Source organism: Rhineura floridana, chromosome 10 (genome assembly GCF_030035675.1).
Source record: "Rhineura floridana isolate rRhiFlo1 chromosome 10, rRhiFlo1.hap2, whole genome shotgun sequence".
Taxonomy (NCBI): domain Eukaryota; kingdom Metazoa; phylum Chordata; class Lepidosauria; order Squamata; family Rhineuridae; genus Rhineura; species Rhineura floridana.
Window position 1 is genome coordinate 103,064 of NC_084489.1, and position 12,857 is coordinate 115,920.

At 38.8% G+C, this 12,857-nt stretch overlaps 1 protein-coding gene across 3 annotated transcripts in view; it reads left to right on the forward strand.

Moving 5' to 3' along the window:
- Nucleotides 1–12,857, forward strand: part of CUL1 (cullin 1) — an 84,491-nt gene that overhangs the window by 27,350 nt on the left and 44,284 nt on the right. For 2 of the 3 annotated variants that reach the window (XM_061587480.1, XM_061587481.1), the window contains exons 2-5: nt 397–690; nt 4,668–4,842; nt 7,660–7,827; nt 12,056–12,106. In XM_061587480.1, the coding sequence (XP_061443464.1) occupies nt 551–690; nt 4,668–4,842; nt 7,660–7,827; nt 12,056–12,106 (534 nt within the window). In that variant the 5' untranslated portion in view covers nt 397–550. The remainder of the gene's footprint in view (nt 1–396; nt 691–4,667; nt 4,843–7,659; nt 7,828–12,055; nt 12,107–12,857) is intronic. The other variant, XM_061587482.1, reaches the window with a different exon arrangement.

The following is a 12,857-nucleotide window of genomic DNA, read 5'->3' on the forward strand; positions in this document are numbered from 1 at the left end:
GCTGTCAAAATGCATGTTTACTGTTTATGCAGATTGATAATAAGCTGATGGTGTGATTCATCTGATGTTAATAAAATACCCTAAATTGTGTGTCAATGTAGAAATCTTAGGCTGCAATTCACAAACTGTTTCAAGTCAGATGAGCTAAAATGGTTTAAATCCAGCTACTCTGATTTCACTAGTTTGTGTCCAGCTGATAACGTGGTGATCAGTGCACTGGGAACAGTATATCTAATCATCACTGGGGTGACACATTTCTAAAATTAGCAGACATAGTTGCATATGGTCCATGACATCATTCCTTTTGAAATTAAAGCAAATATTTAAAAAGTTTTATATTGGTTACTGGTGAAATTAAGTGGACAGTTGAGTAAACATCCCTTTCCCCCCCTCCAGGATTTCTTGTGAGACAATATCAGCCTTCATGTGAAAAGAACATTTCTTCTGAGTGACTGTGACAGAATTTGGAATGTTGGTTTATTTCTGCCTCTGATGGAGGAGTAACCAGATCTCTCATTGCTGCACTGAAGGACTTCACAGGAAATACAAAATGTCATCAAATCGGAGTCAGAACCCACATGGACTTAAGCAAATTGGTCTTGACCAGATATGGGATGACCTTAGAGCTGGAATTCAACAAGTATATACAAGGCAAAGTATGGCAAAGTCCAGATATATGGAACTCTATACGTATCCTAACACATACTTCTAAGCAATCAACTATTTATTCATGTTAACATCAGTGTAGAATTATCTTCTTTCACAGATAGAGAAATGGGCAGTTTTAAGGTGTTCATTTATGATGTTATCATTTATAATCATTTGTTTTCAATCAGGCCTTGAATTCATGGAATCCCAAGATTTGGGTCTACAGGAGAAAGGGCATTAGAGCTCACTTGAACTTCTGATTTAGATCCAGTAGTTAGAGCTAGAAGCTTTAATAGCACTCAAAAGTCCTTGGCAAAACCAGTCTTTGACTCATCTTTTATATTCTGTGATTAAAGAATAGAGTAGCAGGATTTCCTCTCTGGTATAAATCTCTTCCTGAATTTTTATGGAATTCCATGATATCCCATGTTGCCTCCCAACATAAATACAGGTTGATATAGGTAGGAATGGTGGTGGCAAGATGAGAATCTTCTGATGACAACTTTGTGAGTAAAGTAAGCCAAATATTTTATACCAGCCTCCATTTTTACTTTTTGTAAGGCAGGGTGGTGCTTTCCAATGAGCAAAAATTCCTGCTCCATGGAGTTTTACAATCTATAATATTAAACATAAAAAGAAACTTAACGTTCATATTGATTTGAAATTTCCCGTGTTTATAAATATGTGGTGTATTATTGCTAGAATCCTAAATTGTAAGTTAATTGAAAGCTTTAAAGATTGTTAATGGACTAAAGAGAAGTTGTGAAATGCTTCAGCGATATTAATATTTGAACTCTGAACTCATTGGAGAAGAAATTGTTTGAGGACTTCTACTGTAAGCAGGCAAAATTTGTAAAATCTAGGTGGTACTTTATAGCATGATATCAAATGCATGAGTTCCGTGGGGTTTACTCTTATGTTAATTCTCTGAGGCTGCAATCATATGCACATTATCTCTTTCTATAGAAAAAACTAATATACTATCTAGTCTGTAACTGGACAGGTTTTGACATCTCTGAGTTCAGTATGTGCTGCTTCTTGGCACAAATCAACCTTTATATAACCCTCCTCGTGATGTTTGGCTTAGCTGAAGTGTACTTCATTGCAACACTACAGATAGATTACATGTTCTGTTGTTTTGAATCAGTCCTTGTGTTGCTAAGATTCTGTTTTAAATCAATCTTTGTGGCACTAGTTGAGTTGGAACAGATGGCAGGAGACCGTAAACATCAGTTGCACCAATAACATTGATTTGGAAATTTTATATACATTTTATAGGAGCAATATTCTGATAGATCACATAGAAGTAAATGCTATAATTCTGGACATGAGTCTGTTTATATTACACTGGAAGATAGGAGAAAACTAGCAATCTTGGGACAGCGTCCCAGATAACTTTCCCCAGTTCATGTCTTCAGTATGTTGGTACTTAGCTTGAAAATGTCTGAACAGCTTTTGGTGAACTGGGCACCATCTGTGTGTAACATTAAAATGTATTGGTTGATTTGCTAGTCACTTTTTCATACATTTTAGAGCTGATTTCCTGCATACTTAATCTTTCTGTATTTCCTTGCTGGGTGGCTGGTTGACCGAAAACAACTGATCAGGTTATTTGCAGTTTGATTCTTCCCTTTACCCTTGGTTTTGTTCACATGGCAGGCATGAACTTAATGTAAGGTCAGTAGGAATGAGTGTTGAGTAAAGTTGAGATTGTTACATAGTGGTAATTTGTAATAAACCACTCATCTAACTGTCTGTGACAAGTAAGGATTGAGGTGGCGTGAGTCCTCAATCTTCATCTTACCCATCAAATGCAACTAGCTTTCTAAACTTAGTTGGAATAAAGACTGCCCTGTATAAACTAGGACTTCCCTCTTGTGTTATGAAATAGTGGGCAGTGGCCGTCACTGTTGCTCTGTGGAAAGGTCGTAGCACTAATGGCTTGGTTCCCCTGGCATCTTCTGGGTACAAGGAGTGGGAGCGAAGAGGGGATTCCAGCAAGGGGAATGGACTGTGAGATAGGGGCAGAACAAGGGATGACTGTGTGTGGAGGGGAAAAGTGGGGAAAAGCTTGTATGAAGCTTAATGTTTTTATGTTCTCTTTTGCTTTGTTTCTATGAAATACTTTGGAAGAAAAAATCAGTAATGCAAAATCTGTTTTAAATCAGGATTAGAAAAATATTAAGCTTAAAAGCTGAGGTTTTTAACTGGTATGTGTTCCATGTTTATTTCTTAACAGTAGAGTTGTTGATTAGCATGACTATTAAGCATATTTATTGGCCACTTAAAATTAAATCTGTACTTTATGGAAAATTTTCTGTTTAATCATCTAATGATATAGTCTTAAAATGCAAGAAAATATTAATAGCTGCCATTAATTTTTCATGCTTTGCACACTACATACATTCTTTTTTAGTTTCTTTTAAATTCATTTAGGATGGCATTTGAACTTCAGTAAAACTGCAGAAAGGAAGATTTTTTTAAAAAAAAAGCTTCAGATGAATAAAACTGTAATTAATACTGCTGCTGTTTTAAGACATCATGGGCAGGATCCAGTTTGCTGTGTTCAAGGGATGTTTGGACTTGTTTTTCTTGTTCAGCTGTCCTCCGTGACACATGACAACAAGTCTGTTGGCAGAAACGCTTCCTCTTTCCACACCTAGAACATTTGGGTAAAGGTGTATTGGAAGCTTTTCTGATCTCCTGTTTCCTTTGATACTTAAGTCCTATGCTGTGGTGGTGTAGGCAAGGTTTGGTAGACACAACAATGTGTTTCGTATCCCAGCAGCACCTCTACGCCCTGAAAAAGGTCAGTTCTGTTGAGAATGCATTGGCTCCCATATTCCTTTTTTCCTGTTCTTCCAGTAGTACACACTACTAGAGAAGGCCCTCTAGGCCAGAGGAAACTGTTTGCGATACTAAGATACCTGTGTTCCTGGATGTAGAGGCCATTTGCTGCAAATGCTAGGTATAGCTAGATGAATGCTTCTGAGACCTCCAGTAATCTCTGGACATTTGAGCAATTTGTTGGTCTCCATGACAGCACAGATCTACCAGAGCAATATGCTGCGAGTTGCCAAAAGGTTCCTGCTGCTATAATGGGAATTCGTTAAAATGGGGGCTTCCTTCTATTAGCAATTCATTCTTCTGTTTTGAATGTCATGGAAAGTATCCTTCCTTAATGAACCCATAACATAAATGTACACCATACAATTAAAACACGTGGCTTCCCCGAAAGAAACCTGGGAACTGTAATTTAAGGGTGCTGGGAATTGTAGCTCTGTGAGGGGTAAATTATAGTTCCCAGGGTTCTTTGGGGGAGCCACATGCTTTAAATGTATGGTGTGGATGTGACCTATATCCAAAGAGGTTATAACATTCTGTTAATTGAAAGTAAAAATGGCATTGGCTGTTGTGGCTAGATCTTCTTTTCCTTAGCATTGTTTAATTTCATTGTGTTCTTTGCCTTGGGTTTTCTGTTAGTTCTTAGTACTTAGTACTTAGTACTTAGGCAGCTTAGAGCTTTTTATTTTGGCCTTTAGAATCCAAGGTGGAAGATAACCTGAGCAATCTAGTTTGTTCCTTGTAGTTAGAAGCCAAATTAATCATCCTCAAGAAATGTTCATCCTCTCTCCTTTCCAAAAAAGAACATAAGGCACGTTTTACAGCTTCTTCTGGAAAACAGTTCTTGCTGTTAGGGAGCATCTTTCAGCTAACCAGTCTGGCATACTGAAACCTTTTTCAAATATGCCATTTACATATATGAGAGATGATGTAATGTAGTGTCTAAGAGAATAAGTTACTCATCACAAAGTCCACATTCTGTCTTTCTTCTGCCGTGAACCTAGGTGATGGCCATAATGCTTCAACTCTTCTGCAGTATATGGTAAATGCTGATTTTCCTTTGTAAGACTATTTGCAAGGATTAAAATATAATGTATGTGAAGCATTTTCACACTCAGTGGTTAATTGGTTATACTATGTAGTATACACTGTATATTCCTTAACTATTCTACCAGTCATGTTTATAACTACTGTACTAGCGTACATCAGTCTAATCAAGCACGAGGAGCTGGTGTACCTACTTCTAAGTCTAAAAAAGGCCAAACACCTGGAGGAGCTCAGTTTGTTGGCTTGGAACTGTACAAGCGGCTTAAAGAATTTTTGAAGAATTACTTGACAAATCTTCTTAAGGTAAGATAGTAATTATGATAGCTGAGAAAGTAAGAATTTAAGGCAGTGCTGTACAAGTTGGCTTTAAAAACCTGTTTTTTTGGTTGTCATTTTAAATATATATATAGTTATAAGGCAGAAATGAGATTATTAGATAGAAGGCCAGAATAATGATCGCTCTGATAGCATCTTATTTTAAAGACCTTTATAGGTTGCCCTTCGGTAAAACTCAGGGTGGCATACCTTAAAAATAAGAAATCAATACCAGAAAAGCTGTTTAAACAGGATGACATATTAAATGCCTGAGCTTTTGAAATCAATATTTTATTGAAAATTGTAACAATCACAGTAATGCATTAAAGCTTGATGTTGACTGTGAGCAAATGATTCAAATGAATAATAAATAGCCAGTCAAGTATCAAAGAATAACAAATGGCTGAAAACTGTTTGCTGTCGATGGAGGGGACACGCATAGAGTTGTATGCTATTGTATCACTCCACTCTGATCCAAAAATGAATGGAAGTGGGAGGGAGCCGATTTTTGCAAAGTCCTCCTTTCTCCTACACCCCCTCCTGCCACCTCTCACTCTGTTCCAAAGGGTCCACTAGACCTTTGGAGCTCATTGAGGCATGAGCTATAGAGGGGAAGGGGGATTGGTGAAAATAATATTCTCTTCTTTCTGTTTATGCAAGACTGTTGGATTGAAGTTTCTTTTCTGAGAGGAGGGATGCAGTAGGATACAAGCCATAGCAATGAACAGTCAATGTTATACAGATTTTTATCTTTTAAATAAAGTATACAGTTCCCAAACCTTTTATAAAGAGATAAGAGCTACAAAAGAGCTAGGTTTGTAAGATATTTCGCAATGGTAACTGCATGCAGTTAATCTGTCAGTAAGGAAATCCACCTACAAAGCTTAAGTGCCATTATTAGTTCCTGAATTACTGAGTTGCATCTATTTGGCTTTTTCTTTGATGAACAGTTAAACACAAAAGAGTAGTGGTGCAAACATAGCCTGGTAATCATGCATGAGAAGGAATTGCATACAAGTGATTGAGTGGACAGGTGAGGGAGGGACAAAGCACTCCATCCCTCTTCTGCCAGCCCCTAGCAGGCTCACGCTTTCTATTTATTTATTTTTGCAGGCTAGTAACTTTTGTGGACTCATTACAAGGCTCTTTTAAGCACAGTGCATATGTGCCTATAAAGTGCTTCAAAAACATCAGAGTGCCCAGTGCTAAGCCATTGATTGTTTGGAGGGTTGATTTCATTTTGATCCCAGAGATATAAAATGTAGTGGGTTTCTTTATTCTGGACCAATTTCAGTTGATGACTATAAGCAATTCCCTTCTGTTTTTAATGGGCTGTCTAGGGTAGGGGAAAGAAAGCAGCTTTCTGAAAAAGGCAGCCTTTTCTGACTTTACCACAGAAGCTGAGGCAACAAAATGTATTTGGCTTGCTTGCTTTCACAAACATTCACTTGCCCTGAAGTTATCTAAGGGCTGACTTAGGTATGAGCTTGTAGCATAACTTGCATCTGAAACCTATATTTCTGTATAAATATATAGAAAAATTGGTAAAAGATACCCATGACCAAGATCATTTGCAGTGTTTCACTTCTACTTTTGTATGACCCTGGTGAACTAGAAAGATGGATGATTGTGAGTACATAAATAGAACTGGATTGTAAACGTTTTGGATATAACATTAAACCATACTTTAGCACCATGTGCACTACCAGCAGGGAGTGTTGGGCTTCTGCACTTCCTCCTCACCTTTTCTCCTTCGTTTCAGCAGTGAGGAGCAGGACCTAGAAAGCTTTTGCTTCCTGTTTAAACGATCCAAAATTCCCCCAACTTGGATGTAATGAAAAACTGATTCGTTTTAAGAGAAGTTGCTTCTTATCTTTCCCTCCTTGTTCCTGTGCTGGGCAGTATTACGTAAAAGCCAGCTGATCCCTGCTGCTTATGCTTGTAACAATAAACCGTGGTTCAACATTACATCTGAATCAGGCTTGTGTCTTTTGTCACTGGTTTAGATGCTAGTGTCTGGAATCTCAACTTCTGAATTATAGTGGTTGGCACCTCATTAATCCAGGAACTGCTCTAAAACATTGTATCCAGCCATGGAACAGTAGACATAGAATAGCTGGATCCCTGCATCATACATTTCCCCAAATCTTGCTCTGTTCCTTCCCAACCTGTTTTCAGCAACTTTTGTTCATTCCAATGCGAGCAGAACATTAGCAGATACTGAAGAAACATAATTCTTCCAAAGAGGCACTGACTTTTGCCAATATGCTTTAAATTGAACTTAGAGGGAAAGTTGCTCTCCTCAGTTACAGAAGTATTCAGAAACCTATTACCTCATAAAATTGGTGCTACTTTTTCTATCCAGTGGCTGCATTCCTAGTGTTAAGCTGGAGTAAGGCAACTGGTAAATTTGCCACCAAGCGCTGGATCTGCTGTCTTTCCTTTCAGCCCATGTGATTAATAATAACATAAATGCTTAGTGGGCAAGTGGGGCATGAAATAAATGTTACGACAACAGTTGCAGAAACATCTCTGGCTATCTGAGATTATGGAGAGCTGTAACCAGTTTTGCAAAAAGAGGAGAAAATTGAAGAAATTCTACAAGCCTATGACTTTGCAGAAAGCAAAGATGCACATGTTCTCATGCCATGGCAAAATGTGACCCCTTAGATTCAGGATGAACAGCAGTGCAAGCCAAACCACTGAGAAGCAATCAAGAATTGCTTAGGCTCCAGCTTTGACCGTAGTGCATATACAGAGGTCCTGCTTGAATCTTGTGTTATGCCCGTTCTGTATCTCTTTCAGGATGGTGAAGATTTGATGGATGAGAGTGTGTTGAAATTCTATACTCAACAATGGGAGGATTATAGGTTTTCAAGCAAAGTGCTGAATGGGATTTGTGCCTACCTCAATCGACACTGGGTTCGTCGTGAATGTGATGAAGGCCGCAAGGGAATATATGAAATCTATTCAGTAAGTATTCATAGAAGATCGTAACTTTCATCGGGAAAGTGTGTGTGTGTTTAAATGAACAGACATAAGAGTTTTGTGTGGCTTTGTTTCTACTATTACATCAAATCATTCTCTTCTGGAGGTTGAACATGGTTCACAGGAGCTTATTATGTATGCTTTCTGTCACTATAAACACCAACCTGTGGTGCTCCAGGTGTTGGACACCAGCTCCCATCATTCATCATCATCATCATTTTATTTGTATTCCTGATCATTGGCTATTCTGGCTGGGTCTGATGGGAGCTGGAGTCTAGCAACGTATGGAGGGCCACAGGTTAGTCACTCATGCTATAAAGTATAGCATCCACTACTGACTTGAGAGGTGCATTTGTGTTCCTTATCTTCTAGGCTTCTCAGGCGACATTTAAATGTCACAACAAATTCTAATTAAAGGTTTACTTTAAATGCACAGATGTCTAATGCTTTGCTTCTCTAGTGGGTGCAACAAACTACAACCCCTGGCTTAGTGTTGTGTCTCACCAGGGATCATGGCTTGTTTGGAGTGAAACGAATCACTATCCCTGGTTCAAATGTGCTTAGTCAGATTGTTGCTTCCTCTAGGGGAGAGCAAAAATTAAGCAATCTCTTGTGTTCATGGCAGAGAGCCAGTGTGGTCTAGTGGTTAAGGTGCTGAACTACGACCTGAGAGACCAGGGTTCGAATCCCCACACAGCCATGAAGCTCACTGGGTGACCTTGGGCCAGTCCCTGCCTCTCAGCCTCAGAGGGAGGCAGTGGCAAACCCCCTCTGAATGCTGCTTACCATGAAAACCTGATTCACAGGATCACCATAAGTCGGGATCGACTTGAAGGCAGTCCATTTTCCATTTTTGTATTCATAGATGTGTGAAAGGAGCCAACGTATTTCTGCATTAGCAGAATTTCACATATCAGTGAACGTTTTCTGTTGTGAAGCACACTGTGTGTGTTTCTTTCAGGTTATTATCAAGCTGCTCAGGTTCGTAAGATCAATGGGACCTGGTCTTGCAATGGCATTGTTTCCCCTTGTTTTCATTGCTGATACACACTGAGTCAATTGAGCTATCCACTATGACACTATGTCATTCTTTGTCAGTCCATGCTGATTCAGACCACATAAGCACAAATGTGAAATTTAGGTATTTTTACCCCAATGTGCACCACTTTAAACTCAGTTATGTTGAATTGCATTTGCCATTTTACTGCCCATTCACCCAATTTACACAGATTCTTTTGGAGCTCTTCACAATCCCTTTTTGTTTTAACCCCCCTGACTTATTTGGTATCAGCAAACCTGGCCACCTCACTGCTCACCCCTACTCTAGATCATTTATGAACAAGTTAGAATATATAGGTCCCAATTTCACTCCTTGGGGGGGACTCCACTTTCTACATCCCTCCACTGGTAGAACTGTTCCTACTCTCTGCTTCCTATTTCTTAACCAGTTCCTGATCCACAAGGGAACCTCTCTTATTCCATGACTACTAAGTTTACTCAGGAATCTTTGGTGAGGTATCTTGTGGAAAGCTTTTTGAAAGTCCAAGTACACTATGTCAACTGGATCACTGTATCTATGTGCTTGTTGACATGCTCAAAGAACTCTAATAGGTTACAGAGACAGGGCTTACCCTTGTAGAAGCCATGCTGATTCTGCTTCAGCAAGGGTTGTTCTTTATGCTTGTTAATCCTATAGAGATTTTTAAAATGTTAAGTAGTTTATAAATAAATATCTTTAATAATGCTTTCCAGGAGTTTTCCCAGAACAGATATTAAGCTAACTGGCCTTTAGTTTCCAGAATCTTCCGTAGATCCCCTTTTGAAAATTGGTGTTACATTCGCCACTTTCCAGTCCTCAGGCATGGAGGCTGATCTTGGGGATGAGTTGCATATTTTTTGTTAAGAGCAGTTGTTTCACATTTGAGTTCTTTAAGAACTCTAAGGTGGATGCCATTTGGACCCAGTGATTTGTCAGTTTTTATTTTGCCTGTAAAGTCTAGAACTTCATCTCTTGTCACCACTATATGCCTCAGTTCCACACCCTTTCTGTGAAAATTCAGGCACAGAGATCTACATCATTTTCTGTGCAAATAGATGCAAATAATTCATTCAGCTTCTTTGCGGTGTCCTTTTCTTCTTTTAGCATACCATTGACTCCTTTGCCATCAAAAGGTCCAACTGCCTCTCTAGCCAATCACCTGCCACTAATGTATTTAAAGAATTATTTTCTAGTTAATCTTTTGTACGCCTCAATTTTTTTTAGCATCCCTTATTGTTTGCTTGCATTTCTTTTGCCAAAGTTGTGTTCCTTTCTGATGTCCTCATTTGGACACCTGGTATTCATTCTAGATGAACTTCTAATATTGTGTTTTTAAACAACTTTCAGACATTTTGGAGAGATTTGACCACTTGTTTTTGAGTTTCAACTTAATTTTTACCATTTTCCTCATTTGGGGGGAAGTTTTCTCTTTTGAAATCCAATGTGACTGTGCTGGATTTTCTTGGCAATTGTCCAGTTACATAAATGTTGAATTTGATAATCACTGTTTTGGTTCAACAATACTTACGTCTTGCACCAGGTCCTGGGTGCCCCTTAACATTGTACAGTAGTGGCACCCCTCTGATTGGGTCTGTGACTGACTGTTCTCTGGCACAGTCATTTAGGGTATTTAAAAATTTTTACCTGTTTGACCTGACTGGACCATGCATGTATCCAGTCTATGGAAGGGTAATTGAAGTTGCCCATTGTTACTACAGATTTCCTCTTTTTGATGCCTCCTTGATTTAATTCTCCATCTTGAGATCACCCTGAGCATTTGGTCAGGGGGAAGATAGCACATCCCCAGTACTAAATTACTCTTAGGGCCCAGTAAGAGCACCCAGTACTGTGGAAGAGTATGTCTGTTTTAGAGTTTCTAGTTTGTTGGACTCTTTGCCCTCTTTGATGTACACAGCAATGTGGTCACCTCTGGTGTGCCTTGCCCTGTCCTCCTTATAGAGCTGCTATTCAGAGGTAGTCACGACCCCTTGTGCTCTACATTTCATCTATGCTCTCTTCCGAGACCAAACACTCCAGGTTGTCTCAGAGGCTTCTGGCATTATATGCTTATGCACTGTATACAGTCTATATGTCTTTACTATATGTCTTTACTTTTACCTTACATGCTTTGATCTCTTTGAATTTCTGTCATGTGTCCCTGCACTTTCATTGCCTAGCTTACTTCACCCCCTTTTAGATGATTATAAACATTTTCACCATTATCTCTGGGACTTGATTTGCCCTGAACTAGACATCCCAGTGCTCCTGTTGGCTTTCCAAAGGGTCTATTTGGAATAGCTCAGCCTGTGCTGGCTTCACTAATGTAAATGTATCAACCCAGTGATGTTCAGATTGTCTTCCAGGGAGCTCTACAGCTCTTCTTCAAGAAGAAGAACGTGGACAGGGTTGCTTGCTTACTACTTGACTAATCTTCCCCTACTATGTGGATGCATAGGGGAGTGTTAAGCATGACCTACGGCAGAGGTGGGCAGACCAGTAGATTGTCGGGACCTACTGTTCAATTTGAGAAATGTGCAGTTGATCTGCAAGGGTTTCCAAATCTGGGTTGCTTAACAATAACAACTAAAACAACAAAATCTTGTAGCAACTTAGACTAGTAAATTTATGATGGCATATGCCTTTATGGGATACAGTCCGCTTCATCAATTGTATGAAATGTTATCTAATCTAAAGGCTGCTGAAACAAAGAAAGCTTGAGGGATTTCTGTGTGAAAGCTTCTGGTACTGAAAATTTACTGGACTGAGCATACCTTAGACACCCTGTTTCTTAATTTTTAATTCTAAACACACTTGCTAGGGTGTAAGCATACATAGGATTGCACTGTGAGTGCATGTTCACCCCCAGCCACTATTTTATATCTGGTTGTAGTCAACGGAACTTCAGGTTCTGATAATAATAAAAATGTAAATTCCAGCAGGCCTGTACAGCCTTATCCCAAGCCATAGTCTCAGGGCAACAGTGAGGCCTAGTAAGTCTACGTAGCAGCCTCTGTGCAGTTTTGCACAGGTTTCATGGCAGATGTTCAGGAGTCCCTCTAAATATAAGTGTATTAGAAAATGTTTTCTGAAGGAAGAAAGTTCTGAAAACCACTGTGTGCAATGCTGTAGATCTCACAAATTGCTGTTTTTGTATTTTGCTCTGTTAATGCATAGCTTGCACTTGTGACCTGGAGGGACTGCTTGTTCAGGCCATTAAATAAGCAGGTATGTATTTGCATTGATTGCTATATTTCCTTATAATATTTGCCTTAATATGTCACAAATTAATATTTATAGGACTAATGGTTTGTATGTGTGCATATGTATAGTAAAAGTTATGACTTGTCAAATAAGTCAACATCCTGCCTAGAGAAGATTTATGTGAAATAATTAGCTGTTTGTCTCTTTTCACAGACAAACTTTCTCTGCATTCCTGTTAAGGTTCTCATTTAAAACTTTTTTGAATTTGGTCTGCTGAAAGTAGTTCATCCTTATGCATGTAGTTAATATCTGTCTTAAAAAGTAGTTAATTGCACTTGGATTTTTCTCATTCCACAATGTTACATTGAAAATACGCCCCCATACAATTCTGATACTTCCCATAAGCTCATTCAGAATAAAACCTTACAAAACTTACAGTCCTGAACTCAGAAACGCTTGCTTAACAACCCTCTAAACTGTCATGGCGATACACAAAACAGTCAGACAGAATCAAGAGTTCAAACTGTAAAAAGAGAGAAAAAAACCAGACCCCTTTTGGACTTTTTTCTGTCAGAGTTCTCATAATTTGTTGAAATTAATTAAAAATCAACCATGTTCACAGAGTACCTGTACCTTGCCCGATACTCTGAACTTCATCTTTAGCAGTTTAAAAATTACAAAGAAAAATGTGTGGCCGATTTTTAATTAATTTAAGAAATTTAGCATTGCCATCAATGATAAGCCCGGGCATGCTCGGAACCAACTGTCAGTGTTC